Source organism: Notolabrus celidotus, chromosome 3 (genome assembly GCF_009762535.1).
Source record: "Notolabrus celidotus isolate fNotCel1 chromosome 3, fNotCel1.pri, whole genome shotgun sequence".
Lineage (NCBI taxonomy): Eukaryota > Metazoa > Chordata > Actinopteri > Labriformes > Labridae > Notolabrus > Notolabrus celidotus.
Window position 1 is genome coordinate 38,428,190 of NC_048274.1, and position 17,991 is coordinate 38,446,180.

Consider the following 17,991-nt stretch of genomic DNA (forward strand, 5'->3'; position numbering starts at 1 on the left):
ATCACAGATAAGGTGGACAGCCAAAAAATCAGACCTGTTGTAAGCATTGTTGAAAGAAGTCACAAACCGGTTCAGAAGTCAACGTTTTTCTAGCCTCCCTTTGTAGATGTTTATTAAAAGTGTATGTTTACACCAAACCTTAGCAGGAAATCACACATTCACACACATCAACAGTGATTTTCAGGTTGTATCTCATATATATGGCTACAGCACACCACAGTCACTGTGAAAACATTAATAAGGGGCCAGGTTTCAATACCACCATCTTGCTTCTGCGATGTGTATCCTCCACTGTGAAGTTAGTTCCTCTGATAGATGGGACAAACAGGTGTCAATCAACTCCATTAGAAGCCTGGGCCCGTATGCACATCCAGGTATTACACAAATGGGACCATTAGTCTTAATGTACTGTTATGGAATGGCCCATTTGGCTGTAGCGTTAGCCGCATGCACGACTGCAAATAATTGGCCATATTAACTAATTGTGCCATGAAAGTGAGGCTGGTGCAAAACGACAAATATCCAGGGAACCTCCTGGAAAATCCTGATCCAACAAATTCAAATTATACATGCCTACTACGAATAAACAACAATTATAAACATGGTGAGCGGTACCGATGTGACTGAGAGGAGATCAAGAAGAAATGGACATTTGATTAGAAGAATATAGAATGAACAAACAGCTGTTATCAGCAAGTCAATCCTCAAAGATAACAAACAAGGAGAAAGGGAAGGTTTGGCTTCAGATCTTGAACCGGGTAAATGCGTGTGGTGTTTCTGAGCGCTCAGTAGAAGACCTACAAAGTAAAATTATGTCTTTGCATATTTCGTCTTAAATGGTAATGCATAAGCACGATGTCCGCCATCCTTTAAACAGCCTAACAGGTGTGGTAATCCTGCCGTTAGCACCGAATCATGTCAGTTGAATTAAGTATAATCACAAATGGAACAACAAAAAGTATTAAAAGTACAACCCCAAATTTAAAAAAGTTGAGACGACGTATATAATGTTGATTAAAATAGTTTCTGATTGTAATAAGACTTACATAGTAAACACAAGAAAGACGTACAATGATCCCACACAGGACAGGGGAGACAGAGGAACTAGATACACAGTAAATGACACAGGTGAGGAACACAGGACACAGGTGAACTCAACTCAACTCAACTTTATTTATATAGCACCTTTCATACATAGAAACATGTAGCCCAAAGTGCTTCACAGAGTAACAGACAGTGAGAAAACAACAGCAATGGTAAAATTATAGAAGGCATGAAAAAAGAAGAAATACTTAAAAAAGAAAAGAAAATCAACACAGTAAAATTAATAAAATAAGTAAGAGTGGAAATAAAAGTTAAAAATAAGGTAGAGTTAACGAGATCAGGTGAACACAATAAATAAATAAGATAAATAAATACATGTTTAAACAATGGTTTAGATAATAATGATAAAAATAATAAAAATGATAATAAAATAATAAAATAATAATAATAATAATAATGATACTGATAATGCAGTCCAGGGCTAAAATAAATTACTTCACATTAAAAGCTAGATTAAAAAGGTAAGTCTTAAGTTTACTTTTAAAAACACCCAGAGAGCTCGCCGTTCTCATGTCCAGAGGCAAAGAGTTCCACAGCCTAGGGGCATAAAAACAGAAAGCCCTCTGGCCGGTACCTGTGTGAGACACACGAGGAACATTTAAAAGGTGAAACTAATGAGGGTAATCAAAAGGGAAACACAGAGGCTGTTTTCGAAACGGCCTGCTACATACTACTTACTTATGTAGTAGGCAGTAGGTATTGCCTACTACATACTGCGTTTGAATTTAGTCTGTAGTATGACTGTTCTGTTCGATCTGTCATGCAGCATGCTGAGCCAGACTTCGCTGGATTTCTGGTTTCGGAAAGCGGAAGTAAACAACGGCGAAGCCGATAAATAAAATGCTTATTTAGCATCCATTTCTGATTTAAAAAGTTAGGAAGTGGTTTCTATGTAATTTGATAACTTTCACAGCACCCAAAAACGGATTTCCTCCCGTCAAAAAATGAGGAAAAAGAAAAAGCAGAACGAGCGCTGTGCATTATGGGAAACAGTACGCGAGGCAGACTGGTCCGATGCATACTGAGACATTTTCCCGTATCAGTAGACATCCGGGGAGTTTTGGCATACTGCAGATTTTGCTCTTGTTCACATACTACTTACTACATACTGAATTTTGGACATATCACTACGTACCGCTAGTATAGTAGGCGATTTCGGAAACAGCCAAAGACTTTGGCTGCTTTTTTGAAACGGCCTGCTACATACTTAGTTTGAATTTAGTCTGATGTCTGACTGTTCTTTTGGATGTGTTCTGTAGTATGCTGAGCCAGGCGTCACTGGATTTCCATGTTTTGGGAAGTGGAAGTAAACAACGCCCAAGCTAATAGAGAAACTGCTTCTTTAGCATCACTTAGAATTTAAAAAGTTAAAGAAGTGATTTATATGGAATTTAATAATTTTCACAGCACATAAAAATGGAATTCCCTCCGTCAAAAAAAGAAGAAAAAAGAAAAAACGGATCGAGCGCTTTGCATTGTGGGAAACAGTAGGCGAGGCAGACTGGTCCGATGCATACTGTGAAATGTTCCTGAATCAGTAGACATCCGGGGAGTTTTGGCATACTGCAGATTTTCTTCTTTTTCACATACTACATACTAAATTTTGGCCAAATCAGTACGTACTGCTAGTCTAGTAGGCGGTTTCAAAAACAGCCAAAGAAAAACAGGAAAATACAACAAGAGACATGGATGACTTACACACAGGGAGAAACCATTGCAAGAATCAAGGAAATAACAAAAACTAAACATCAACTCACAACAGAGTAATCATCATCATTTGAATAGTTTACTAGTGAATTGGAAAGTTTAATGTTTTTAACAGTTTACCAGCGGGCAGCAGAAATGAATTCTGTTAATTGTGCATGCTCTCATGTTTAAAGAGCCTGTTGTGTTCAGGAGCTTATTACAAGGAGAAAAGAGTCAGGAGTGTGTGGGAGTCCAAACAAGACGTGACAGAGATGCTCTCTGTGGAACACATTAATTTACGGAGGGGGGAAAAAAAATGCACTTTGGTAGAAAAATAATAAAAGCCTTTTATTGTTATTATTTTTTCATGCTAAAAGCTTGGACGAGATAAGTAACCCACGCACTCCAGCAAGAGCAGCCTTCTGAAGGACAGGGCTCTGATGCATCGTTTTATTGTTTTACTTTAGTTTTGTTTGGCTTTTGTCCTTCAAGTTTCAACTGTAGACAACAAGTTACATTTTTAGATGCATGTGTTTTTAAAAACCTAAATTTGTTAGTACTCTGTTTTTCCTTTTTCCTGCTTTCCTTTGCAACAATTACAATAATTCCCAGAAGCTTCATAAATTGTCGCAGAATGTAATCAAAGCAAAGAGTTATCTGCTCGAGTCCGTACTCTGAAATAAACAGCCAGCCAGGGTCAACTAGAGATCTGTGTGTGTTTGACCTGTGTGTGTGTCATGGTTTGCTCAGATGGCCTGAAGAAGTGTGCAACTTTAACCTCAGCCAGCACACACTGACACACACAGACACACACAGACGCGCACTCTCACACACACACACGTGCACTCTCTCACACACACACACACACACACACACACACACACACACACACACTCACACACACACACACACACACACACGCACACACACACACACACACACACACACACACACACACACACACACACACACACGCACACACAGACTCTCAAACACACACTCAGGGGTTAGCCAGCCTATAAATATGACAGAACAAAACACTCAGCTGTAATCATAAGAATAAGATCAAACAAGGTCAGACAGCAGGATTTACATTTCAGGACAACGCCAAATCACATCAGACAATAAACCTGTGAAATGAAAATCATCTTTGATGTGTCTAACAGAAATGATCATAATACATTTCATCAAGTGTCTAAGCCACATGGCTGTCTTCAGTGTTATGGTGTAAGAGAACAATATGATTTTGAACCTATTCTTCACAAAACACCTCTCACCCTGTGTTCAGAAAAGCACTGACATCAGAAAATGAACCGAGCACTGATGGATGAAAATAATGAACGAGGGCCAGAAATGTCACTTCCAGAATCTGAAACTAAACGAGTGCCAACTAGACTCTTTTAATGATGAGCTGCAGAGTTCACTTTCCTTTACACCATTACTAGAGTTTCAAGAAAAATACAGACTATCATCAGATACTTCCTTTAAGCTGGCCTGAAGGCCAAAGGGTATTGATGGCACTGAAAAGTAAATCTTGAAAAACATGGCACGCTGCCTCCTCTCCATCTTTGTGCAACCAGAACATGGTGACACTATAGTGCAGGCATCCTGCATACTGCATCAATACACTGTAGGTTTTTCCATCCATATTGGTATGAGGACATCATGGCTGTTCATGTAATGCAATTGGGAATTGGGATGGGGAATTGCAACACATAAATAGACGGTGTAGGATGCATATCACTCTGGAGACATTTCTTGCTATGTGAATTAAATATTTCATGATACAGAAAACAACATGGTTCAGCTGTACAGGCACATGTTTGTTGCATGTTGCTCCCTGTTGGACAAGATTGTGTACATAGGCAATATGTTGTCTCCACTGGCCTTTGCACAACGTCTCAGGGGTCTTCAAATGTTGTAACATAGAAAGTGTTAAAGTGGATGGTGCCCAGGAGTGCATTAGTCCACTGAACTGACAGGCACATGTACTGTACAGCATGAACTCTGTAAAAAACACCAACAATGTTATGGTGCTCTGACTCTGCCTTTTAGTCTCCCTCCAGAGTTTTCCTGACATTGGGTGAGAAATGTATTGGTTCTCTGGTTAATAAAACAATATGACTGTTACAAACAGCTCCCTGGCAGCCAGAGCTCAAACTCCTATTAAACACCCTTATTCTTGGAACAGCTATATATCACGTATGAAAACCATTTGGATAAACACTGTGCATCACTTTGAACATTTTAAGGAAACAAATGTTGTCTCCTCCTCTGCATGGTGACAGGCTTGTTAGATTTTGGGACTATCGTCGTTCCTAACACTACAGGTGCATCTCAATAAATTAGAATATCATAAAAAAGTTATTTATTTTGTAATTTAATCCAAAAACATAAACTGTCATACATGCTTATATTCATAACATGTTATGTGAAATATTTAAAGCCTTTTTTTGGTTTGAATTTGAATTATTTTGGCACATACCTTATGAAAATCAGAAATCCAGGATCTCAAATTATTAGAATATTTTCTACGATGACTAAAAGAATAAGGATTTAAATTCAGAAATGTCCAACTTCTGAAAAGTATGTTCATTTATACACTTTATATTTTATTGGGGCTCCTACACCACAAATGACTCCATTGATGTGGCATGGAGGCGATCAGCCTGTTACCCTGCTGAGGTGTTATTGAAGCCCCGGTTCTTTGATAGCAGCCTTCAGCTCGTCCATTGTGAAAGGTGTTTCTCATCTTCTCTTGACAATGACAAACTAAACTCATACAAAAAAAACCTTCATTATCATGTCAATGAAGAAAACAGTCAACACAAAGTTTAATTTACGTTCATATGGCTTTGGCATATGAATGGTAGTATATAGAATAAATAAAGAAAAGTAATGACAGCAATAAAAACAGTTTTTGAAAGCTAGGATGTGATGCAATCGGAATGCTTTTCTGGCAAAGGAAAGAGCAGGAATGTTTTGATCAGTTAATTGGAGCACAGCTTATGTCAGTGAATTTCTCCTGAACACAACTTTGTTTCCTGCAGTTAATGAAAGGGTTTGTCTGTTCCAGTATGTGCAGTATGTGTCAGTATGTATAGCTACAGATACATGTCAAGATCAGTACAAAAGCCTTATACATGGTTTGAAATTGAATGTTTTTGGACATTTATTGTAGGAATGAATGGTCCGTCCATGACTGAATATATCTCAACAACAGTTTTCCAAACAAAGTAATTCCTGAAATATGTGGTGATAAACTTGCCCCTTACAACTGCAACATTTACTTTTGTAAGTTTGGAAAATATGTTGAATGACAAAGGAGTATTGTAGAGAGAATTGTGTTTCCTGTTTGTTCTACAGTACAAGGAAGTTATGCTTCCTTGTACTGCTTTCAGACTAAATTCATTTGAAAATGACTGCTGGCATAATGACTGGAAAAAGTGATTGCATGTTAAAGAAATGCTTAAACGTGTTTGAACTGACTCATAGCACCACTTACCATAACGATTCTGGAGAGTTGGTTCAAAAAGTCAACAGTGAACTAGCTCTAATACATTTTATCTCCTTCTGTGTTTTTTTCAGCCACTGAAAAATCTTTACGCAGATGATGGCTCACCTCTGCCTCCCCGGCTTGGCCCATACTTCTCTGATGGCCGGCGGCGGGTGGATTACGTGCTGGCATATCAAATCCAGAAGCCGAGCAGCATCCGGCGACAGTCAACCGGCAACAACTTCGTCAGACAGCTTCGACGCAGCCTGAGCATCAGAAGTAGCAGAGCGCCGCTGCAGCCTAAGGAAGACCCAGAGATCGCTGCCCAGGAACATCGGACTGATTATCACGAGGACGACAAGCGCTTCAGGAGGGAGGAGTTTGAGGAAAACCTCCTGGAGACTGGGCTTGAGGTGGAAAAGGATGAAGGGGTAAGAAGGGGGGCAGGGTTTACAGGTGGAAAACTGTGAAGTGAATATGATGCAATATTTTGACAACTGCAATATTTTCTGTTTCTTTGCCTGTCAAGCTTTCCATTCTAACACTGCCATTTAAACAACCCCAATTCCAGAAAACTGGGACCCTGAGTAAAATGTTTATTAATCAGACTTTGATGGTTTACAAGTCATTTAAAGCTCACATTTAATTGTAAATAGTGCACAGATTCAACAAAAGAGACAAGGCTGAAAACTAGTACTAGGTGGCTGTAATCTTTGGACCCTCAGGCAGCACTGCCTTGAAAACAAATCACTGCATGGGCTCAAAATCACTTCCCAAAACCACTTAATCCACAAATGCAGGTTAAAACTGTACAAACATATTTGCATATGATCCAGAAACAACAGAGACTTCTCTGAGCCCATGTTAAGGCTGATTTATACTTCTGCGTTGAATCGACGGCGTACCCTACGCCGGGGGTCCGCGTAGCTCCCGTACCTACGCAGAGGCCTACGCACGTAGCTGACGTGCACCTCCTCCAAAATGGAACTACGCGTAGAGCCGACGTGGACTGCAAGCTCTGTGATTGGTCCGCTCGACGGCTTTGTCTTTCCCGCATTCACAGCACTTCCGGGATCCCGGACATCGGCCACACATCGGCCGTGTATTTGATCTCCTCCTCTCTATTCTTCATGTAATCATGTCTGTATGATAAACAGCAACATGTATCAGCTGTAGATTAACAAAACACGCTCTGAATCTCTGTGGAAAAGTAAACAGAGATCGTAGCAGGACCGGAAGCAGGCGACCGGGTATCAGAGAGACCACACTGCCCTCAAGCGTTTCGGAGGAGAATTGCTGCGCGACACAAACACATCGACGCACAAGTATGTGGTGTTCATGTCCGCATCAGCCCCTGCTGCATAGGGGCGACGCAGAAGTATAAATCAGCCTTAAGATGGATCGAGGGGAAGTGGAAAACTGTCCTGTGGTCTGACGAATCAAAACTTGACATTCTTTTTGGAGGAGAGGGACTACCTGGCTTGTTATTAGTTCAAAGCGAGTTGGTCCTTCAGGGTATGGGGATGCATAGGTGCTAATGGCATGAGTAGCTTACACATCTGTGAAGGATCCATTAATGCTAATCAATATAAACACGTTTTGGAGCAACTTATGCTGCCATCCAGACTAGGGATGACTACAATTAATCGATTATCGATTAATTGATTGTTAAGAAATTACTCGAAACACAAATTTTTGTTATCAATTTTCCGTCACGTGGAACAAACATCATGTGGTCTCATATTACACTCAGCTATCAGGGAGGTGTTTTAAGTTTAAAGCATGTTTAGATGTGAATCAGCTGTTAAAGGTGTTGCGCACAGCGGAGACGCTCAGTTGGCGGCTGCGGCTGTGCGTCAGGTCTCCACGTGCGCTTTTTAAAAGAGGATCAATACAAAACTGCTGCCAACAACAACACGGACACAAAGATTTACAGCTTTAAACAGGATATTTCCACCTTTGGATACAAAGGCAACAGACAGGTGGGAAATTCAGGTACGCTACGTTTACAGACCAGCAACATCAGAGCCGTCTGGGCTTTTCTCCAGCGGGACTGATTATGACCCGGTTGCGCTCCTGGCTGACACCTGATCAGACACACATGTTTATTTTCTCAATAAGAACGAGTAGACAGAAAACTGGACACTGTGAGTCTGAAGTACTTTTCTGTTAGTATTATGAGCCTTCACTTTATAAGATTATGTCCGCAGAGAATATTTGAATGAGCCTGATCGTTGATATTCTGCGTGTCAAACGTGTGCCCGTATTCAATCCCGTCAGTGATATGCATTTTGTTGCTGTAGAAAATAAAATTTAGGGGGAAAACAACCTATTTGGCATTGTTTTTGACGTAAGAATAATAATGTTTTTTTTTAATCAATTAATGGATAATTGATCGTTAACATTTCCAAAAATCGATCGGGGAAAATACTTAAAATGTACATCCCTAATCCAGACAATGCCTTTGTCAGGGAAGAGCTTATATATTTCAGCAAGACAATAACAAAGAAGAGTCCAGGTGCTAAACTGGTCTGCCTGCAGTCCCAATTTGACACCTATTGAAAACATTTGATGTACCATGAAACAAAATATACCACAAAGGAGACCCCGAATTCTTGAGCAAGCAAAATCCTATACAGGCTACAACTGGACAACATTTCACTTTAAAACCCCTGTGTTCACAAATGTTTACAGACTGTTGTTAAAAGGAGAGGTGATCAACACAACGGTAAACATGCCCTTGTCCCAGATATAAACGTTGAATACACTGCACTTGTTCTTCTAGAAAAAAGATCAGATTATTTCTGTCTTGCATAATCCTGTCTAAGCTTGCATAGTACTTGTCTGCGACAGTGGGTGGTAAGGTTTAGGAAAGATGCCTTGGGATAAGGAATAACCTATGTGTCTGCCAGATGTTAAGCTACCTAAGCTAACGTATGCTGGAGTGTTAACTGTCCTATTTCCAATCAAAAACAAGACATGGCAGCTGAAGTAATTCTACCATGTGCATATTTGTGGTTTGAGCAAAACTGTGTGTAAGAAAAAGGCACAGCCCTCAATATTCTCTAAATGCCAGGAATCAGTCACAACACAGCCCCATGTGCAACACTTTGGGATGTGATGAAATCCACATCTTGTTAAGTTATGATTGCACAACAAGCATCAAGAGGTTATTTTTGTGTACTTGGTTGACTTAGTGGTTGAACACTTTCAGCCAAACGTGTCCTCTGATAGAGTTAAAGACTCAGAGGAGGCCTCACCCATATCCCTGTCTGACTTCTCTGGATTGCTTGGATGCTGCAGTCTTTTGGGTTTCACACTGCTCAGACTCCCTGGATAAGAAACATGTGGATTCAGTCCGAGTTGTTAAAAAAAGGACATGCTTTTTATCCTCACAGGGTTGTTTTGGGGTTACAGAACCATGGAAAGGAAATTTGGAAAACTCAGGAAAGGCCTACAACATTTGGGTGTGACAAGGGAGTCAGAGGCATCAGGGTCCTTGCCTCCAGTTCAGTCATTCATTCTTCATATATGTGGTTTCAGAGTTGGATCTGTAGTTTTGGACTTTGCCAGGGTGATCTCTTGTTAATAAGTTTGTTCACATATGTCAATGAAAAAATCTTAGAGAGCAGCTGAGAGTGTCCTGTATGGGGACCTCTGGACTGCCGTACTGCTTTTTTTGCAGATGATGTGGTTCTGTTCGCCCTTTTCAGAATCTGAGCCAGAGCCCACTTTGGAGGTGAGTGTTGAGAAGTGCAAATGACAATCTTTACTATCAAGACTCGGTCAACGGTTCTGATTAGGAAAAGAGAGTGTTGGCAGGGATAGTTGTTTATAAGAATACATGCATTGTGGTTGTCAATAGTTGTTCGATAGGTGGATTAGTGCAGCAACAGCAGACATGTGGAGGTCACATTTGAATTCAGGTTGTTTCATCTTTTGGAGGTCTTCTTTTGGAGGCATGTCCAACTGCTAGAAGGCATATCTTTGTCTGCTGTGAATCCAACCATACCCCAGAGGTGAAATGGTGTCCTTTCCATTTTTATTCAACTGATTTTTATAAGACAAAGTGAAGTAAAGAAATGAATGGATTTTGTAAACTGTCCAATCTAGATTTTGCAGATGTTTTGAATGAATTGACTCAGTAATAGATAGAGAAAGGGCAAGAGACAGCGAGCTAGCATGCAGCAGGTCCAGAGGTTGATTCAGGTCACGTTTCTGATACAGAGGTGGGAAGTGACAGGACCAGATCTGCTGGTAATTTAAAGGCGTGAGAAAAAGTTTTGAATTCCATTTCTATTAGTGCTTCCTCTCTTTCTCACAACCAGAATTAAATTCTATTACCTCTGAAATTCAACTGTTAAAAAACATCAATATATCAACCCTGATACTGTCAGTGTAATGAGTTCTCCTGATTGTCTGGAAGAGCTTCTTGTTACAGAACAGAGATTGTAATCTTTTATTCATGACCTCATGCTTCAGGGGCACAAAGTCTGACACAGGCTTTATCTACTGACCATGTATTAGAGAGCCTTTTTTCCCTGGGGAGGCTTCTTATGTTTAATCTGGGTCTTTCTACAACTGGCTTCTGTTCGATGATGGGGAATAATTATAATTTTGGATTGAGTATGAGAAAATGGAAACTGAAATGTTCTCAGATTATCGAATTAACAAAGCATTTAACTTATGCTTCTGAAGTACAGTTACATTTCCATCCAACCATGCATCCATGCATCCATCCATCCATCCATCCATCCATCCATCCATCCATCCATCCATCCATCCATCCATCAATCTTAAATCCATCTTTATCCATCCATGCTTCCATCCATCTGTTTATCGTTCCATCAGTCCGCCCGTCCGTCCGTCCATCTATCTATCTATCTATCTATCTATCTATCTATCTATCTATCTATCTATCTATCTATCTATCTATCTATCTATCTATCTATCTATCTATCTATCTATCTATCTATCTATCTATCTATCTATCCATCCATCCATCCATCCATCCATCCATCCATCCATCCATCCATCCATCCATCCATCCATCCATCCATCCATCCATCCATCCATCCATCCATCCATCCATCCATCTATCTATCTATCTATCTATCTATTTAAAAAGAACACCAACACTTAAAGCCTCACAGTTTCTCCATGTGGAGCTTTGAGTGTTGCTAACTTCCTCTGAAGGTTTCAGTGGGCTCGTTCAGCTCAAAGTTAATTAACTGTAAGAAAAAGAAAAACATGAAGCAGTCATGTTGTGATAGTCAGCTGATTGTTTTTGCTAGTTAATCCAGATGTTTGAACTGACTCAAGAGAATCACTTTGATAGACATGTGTTTATTTGTTCTTATCTTTAGTCATCTAAACATAGCTCTTGTGTCACTTTTGTGTATTTGCTATGTGAGTAAATCCATAAAGACAACATTTGTTTCTTTAAAGTAGGAGCAGAGTGTCGTGTCATCTCTTAGTCACTGTTCTTAGAAATGGCAAATGGAGATGAATTAACTCTTCACCCAGTGAATCATCCATTAAAAGTTACATGAGCAAACCTTTGACATAACACAGCTGGAGTCTTAATATTTTCTGAAAAGGGCTTTTAACAAATCACTAACTCACATCGAAATCTCAGCTTGTCATTACATGTCAGTCTGGAGGACTTGGAGTGTGGGGGCAAACTTTCAAGACAGAGTCTACAGAGCCTGAAGTGCAGCTATGTAAAACTTTTTTGCACGGTATTCTCCCATTTATGGAAGCTTAAGTGCCCCTTTACAATCTACAGAAAGAGCAGAGCTAGACTGGACTCTGTTATATCATTTACAGAGACCCAACAACTATCCTCTGTGAGCAGAACACTTTGCATCAAGCAGCAAGAAACAGTGGCAGGACAAACTGTCAACACTGCACAGCCCACCTTTATACATAAATATATATAAAATAGAGGCACGTGTCACAACTTTGAACATTGTTGCTATTATCACTACCTCTTTTGGTTTAAGTGACTTTGTAGAGATCAGTAGCTTAGAGATGCTCTCACCAGCTCTGGATTGCAGGAAAGGATGTTGCTCCACTTTTCCTTATCAGACCTGGTTGGGGTCCAGTAGCTCCTCAGGCTACTCCTACATCTGTGCCCGTCTCGTGAGCCATGACAAAAAGATAAGAGGACAACAAATGAATAAAATAAACTAAGTTATTTATTCTAAAAGTAAATGAGATAACATATGATAACAATGATTATGGGGTATGTAGAGCCTGTAACATTAGTAGTGTGCATGTGGGTGTGTGAATGTGGTGTAATGAGAGGCGTTGACTAGTGCACTAACACTAAAGTCTAACTGAAGCAAGTTGGTCTGGTATGGGAAGAGTGAGAGCGAGTGAGGTAGCAGGATTAAAGCAAGCAAGTAGGGATCGTCACACCACTAACTGTCATTATTTCCCCACTCTCAAGACCAGCCTGAGACGTGTAATAACATTTTTTCCACAGTGTCAACAGGCAGAGGGGGAATGTGACGGACTCCTTTCTGTGGAGTGATTTTCTATGTGTGTGATTAGGCTGTATTTAAAGTTTCTTCCTTAGAATTAATCACTGCTGTTAAGGAGTTTTAATGAATCTTGCAGTGATAACTTTCCAGTAATTATAAACTGCATACTTATACGCATAAGAAAGTTTTTATCAGAAGTTTAAACATCAGGTAACATCTAAGATTGACACATGAGGCAAAGTGTTCAGCTTGGTCTCTTCCATGTCTTCCGTCTACTGAAATACATACATTTCTAAGACACAAGCGTAAGTTAATTCTGATTTCTTTTTAATAACCACTAAAACAATCATGGAGTAAATCTCAAATATAAGCACACAGCAAGAGCAGGGCAAATGAGAAACACAAACTATTATTAACCACAAAATTACGTCCCTCCTATTATCCTTGGGGTCAATTGGACCCCATTCAATGTTTAACGTCTCTAAATTAATGACTAACATCATTTTTTGGGCTTCATATTTCATGACTTTCCCTCATTTATTGGGGACAACTGGGAAAAAGTAAAATTAAAATGTTGATATGTTCTAATTTCCTGTAAAAAAATTACGCATCGATGTTCCCAGGGGTCAATTTGACCCCAGGCTGTTTTAGCTGTATATAACATAAGACATATCAACATTTTACACACATTTGTTTTGGTTGTTTTGGATGATATTGAGGTCACTATAACCAAGGACACTTCCTCATGTGACTGCAGGAGCTGGGATCGAACCGCCAACCTTTAGATTGAGATATAATATTTCCAGCCACCATGTCTCTAAAGACATTCAATGATGAGTCCTGTGTCATACGTTCTGATAACATAGAAACAAGGCAGGGCCGACGAGAGCATGACAAACTCACAGCAGTTTGATGTTCTGTTTTACAAATAAAGTCCTTCTAAATGTTTAAATTGTGTTTATGGTTGAAATATATTTGATTTAAAGGCTCTTTAGGTAGTCAACAAAGAAACATAAAGTATCTGACACATAAACCTGGGTAACAATCAGTTTCTGGAGGTTTAAATTGCTGGGGTCAAATTGACCCCAAGGATAAAAGAGGTTAGTAAATTTGAGGGTAACAGGAGGGTTAATGGTTAATGAATGAATGTGTTGAATGTATTTACTCTTTTAATGTAATACAGTTGAAAACCCTGTTTATGATTATTTTTCTAATTGTTTCAATTATGTCAAAATAATTGACCTCTAAAAATCCCTAAATCATACTCTGCTGTAGACTCCATTACTTCTTATTCAGTTTCAAAACAAAGCTTTATTCCCGTTATTGAAGGCCTCTTGAGTGTTCTACTCCCATGTTCTTGCTTTTTGAAAATTCACTTTGCCTTAAACAGCAAAGTCACTATTTTTGTGCATCTGTTTTTTTTTTTGCATGTTCCTGTTGCAGCAACCTTATTTCACAACAGTTTCAATCTATCATCTGTTGGATTATTATCAAAGGACAGAACAAACCATTAGAACACTTGATGTTGTTTGACACTCAGTAAGTCAGCCTGTGTGAGTTGGTTGTTATGTATTTTTGTATCCAGACGGGTCAGTGTGATGAGCTGAAGGGTGTGAAGTGAGTCTGGCATTGTTGGAGTGGTTTACATAACAGCAGAGGCTGCAGAAGCAATTTAATGCAGCAATAAAGATGCAAGTTTGTGCTGTAGTGTATGCAGAGGATTTTCCTAGGACTCAACAGTGGAGCTTTAAAACTTAGCATTAAACCCACACGTGGCTCTGCTAACTTTAATTCTTGTTCCCATGTATCTACGAAACATGTAGTGTTTGTCACATTTGATCATATATTTTGTAATTTCTTGTTTTTCTGCAGAGGGTTTCGAGAGAATATCATCTAATATCTAACAATGTTTGTGTTTCAGAGTAAGATCCCTGGAATCGGCTTCTTAAAGGTCCACGCTCCTTGGAACGTTTTGTGTCGGGAGGCTGAGTTCATGAAGCTCAAGATGCCAACAAAGAAGGTACTCCACCCTTAAGCAAACTGTCCTTTTTGTCAATGCATATTTACTCTACCCTTTCTTTGCACAGAGAAGGACTGAGCTGGCTATAGAGGAATTGAAGTGTGTGTAGGCGTAGAGAAGTGAAAAAAAGGAAGTTTGGTATATCCTGATCCTTTAGCCTTACCTAGCATTCAAGTCGCTCCCCAACACCATTTTGTGATGACAGCTCTTAGATCATTGAACCTGGCCATTACAAACCTAATATTCAATGTTCGACAAAGAGAACATAATCCCTATCAGAAAAGCTGTCAAGAGCACTGCCAGTAGTTCTCCTTTAGAAGTTATGATGTCATATCACATGACATCTTATTTTTAGTGCTATAGAGAAAGAAAATATTTTCAAATGTGACCCTCTGTTTACATCTCTACAGGTTTACGAAGTGAAGCAAGGCAGTAACGTGGTGGAGAAGATTCGGCTGTTCATTCATAAAGTCACGGCTCCTCTCCACCCGAAAGTCGATGCCAACAGACCTCAAAGTGTCAAATCCCTCTCTCACCCTTTCTCCAGAGAGAAGCAGCATCTGTAAGTGAAGTCTCTTCTGGTGTACACTTGATAATGTCAATCAATCAATCAATCAATCTTTATTTGTATAGCGCCAAATCACAACAAACGTTATCTCAAGACGCTTTTACAAACAGAGCAGGTCTAGACCACTCTATGTCAAATGATGAACAGAGACCCAACACCAAGACAGGGTAAGACTCAGTCTGACCCCACCTTAATCCACCATGAGCATTGCACCTCACAGTATTTAGCTAGTTACAGTGGAGAGGAAAAACTTCCTTTTAACAGGCAGAAACCTCGAGCAGAACCAGACTCATGTTAGACACACATCTGCCTCGACTGAGTTGGGTCTGGAAAGAGGGATAGAGGGGAGTAAGAGAGAGAGGTGATAGTGATGAGACGAGTCGTAGAAGCTGTTGCCGCTGAAGTCCAGTAAGTCCGTATCAGCTGGAGTCCAGAACGTTTGCAGCAGGAGGACGTCTACGGCAGCTCAGAGGAATCTACGAGACAATGGAGCTCAGGGACTCCAGAAAGGTCTATGGTTAGTAACTTTAATGGGACAGGCAGAGTTAAAGTAAGTGATGAAGGAGTTGGGGGGGAAGGGGGTGAGCAAGGATCCCAGTGTGTTAGTGCGCCAGTTCCCCCGGTAGTCTAGGCCTATAGCAGCATAACAAAAGCTGGCCCAAGCCTGATCCAGCTCTAACTATAAGCTTTATCAAAAAGGAAAGTTTGAAGCCTACTCTTAAAAGTAGAGAGGGTGTCTGCCTCCCGGACCTTGACTGGTAGATGATTCCAAAGGAGAGGGGCCTGATAACTGAAGGTTCTACCTCCCATACTACTTTTAGAGATTTTAGGTACGACCAGCAAGCCTGCATGTTGGGAGCGTAGAGTTCTAGAGGGGTAATAGGGCACTATGAGCTCTTTAAGATATGAGGGTGCCTGATTTTTAAGAGCTTTGTAGGTTAAAAGAAGGATTTTAAATTCTATTCTATATTTTATTGTTAATGTTGATGCTATGGTTATCTAATCAGACCACAAATCATCAGAATCAATGTCACAAAAAAGTTTGTGATCGGAGGTTGGTCACAAACTTTTTTGGGTAGTGATGTCTTTATGCTTATAATGAAACAGTCACAGTTTTGTTAAAGCAGGATGGTTTTAATGACAGCGGTGCAGAAGTCTCATTGTCTTTGGCCCGCTGAACTTCTGCAGGAAGTACACCTGTATTATAGAGAGGCATGTGATGTTCAGCTCTTATTTGGGGTCCTGAGTCATGATTTTGCTGAGGAAGTGTCCGTTCAGGAGTCACAGCGAGGATGGGACTGAGTTTGGTCAGAAATCTATCACCCTCTCCATTTCCCCAGACCTTTGAGCTCTGATTCATTCTGAATGCACCACAACACAAACACTGATTCATCTCAGACAAGTAGGCTGAAGTGTCCAGTGAGGATGGGGTCATCAGCAAACCTCAGGAGCTTGAAGGACTGATGGCTGAAAGTAAAGTAGGGCACAGAGAAAGTTAAAGAGAGAAGATGGAGCTGTGGAGGGATCTTGTGCTGATGGTAAGCCTGCGAAAGCTTACCCTATGCTGTATCGATAGCAGGTCTGTGGTCCACACACAGGTGGAGTCATGCACTTACCTGGAAGAGCTTGTCCCGTCCATTACAAACCTAATATTCAACGTTCGACATAGAGAACATAATCCCTATCAGAAAAGCTGTCAAGAGCACTTCCAGTAGTTCTCCTTCAGAAGTTATAATATCATATCAAATGACATCTTATTTTTAGTGCTATACAGAAATAAATTCTTGTCAAATGTGACCCTCTGTTAACATCTCTACAGGTTTACAGCATGTTGCTCTCAGTCGCCTACAGTCAGTACAGAACGCAGCAGCCAGAGTTCTAACACGGTCAAACAAATGGTCTCACATCACCCCGGTACTTAAATCCCTGCACTGGCTCCCTGTCACCTATAGAATCCAGTTCAAAGTTCTCACACTTACTTACAGATCCCTACACGGTCAGACTCCAGAATATCAGTCAGAACTCATTCACCCCTACCGGCCACCTCGCCCACTCAGGTCCAACATGTGACACCTTCTATCTGTTCCACGAACACACCTCAGCACTCGCGGTGACAGAGCTCTCCAGGCTGTAGCCCTATGCTTTGCAGAATCTGCTGATGTCTTTAAGTCTTTATTAAAAAACACTTATTCAGGAAGGCTTTCAGGTGATTTTTGCAGAACTTTTACTTTGCGCTTTGTGACTTTTGTCTGTTAAAAAGTGCTATATAAATAAAGTTCACTTACTTACTTACTTACTTACTTACATACTTACATACTTACTTACTTACTTACTTACTTACTTACCTTCTTACTTACTTACTTACATACTTACTTACTTATATACTTACTTACTTACTTACTTACATACTTACTTACTTACATACTTACTTACTTACTTACTTACTTACTTACTTACTTACTTAATTCTTAACTTACTTACTTACATACTTACTTACTTACTTACATTCTTACTTACTTACTTACATACTTGCCTACTTACTTACTTACATATTACTTATTACTTACTTACTTACTTACTTACATACATACGTACGTACTTATCGTATTACATTCTTACATTCTTACGT

The 17,991-nt window shown here is 40.0% G+C and overlaps 1 protein-coding gene across 2 annotated transcripts in view; it reads left to right on the forward strand.

Annotated features, from left to right (window-relative positions):
- The window catches only part of ano1a (anoctamin 1, calcium activated chloride channel a), an 87,501-nt gene that overhangs the window by 14,279 nt on the left and 55,231 nt on the right, over positions 1-17,991 (forward strand). For both annotated transcript variants that reach the window (XM_034681038.1, XM_034681037.1), the window contains exons 3-5: positions 6,379-6,717; positions 14,696-14,794; positions 15,205-15,356. In XM_034681038.1, coding sequence (XP_034536929.1) covers positions 6,379-6,717; positions 14,696-14,794; positions 15,205-15,356 — 590 coding nt within the window. The remainder of the gene's footprint in view (positions 1-6,378; positions 6,718-14,695; positions 14,795-15,204; positions 15,357-17,991) is intronic.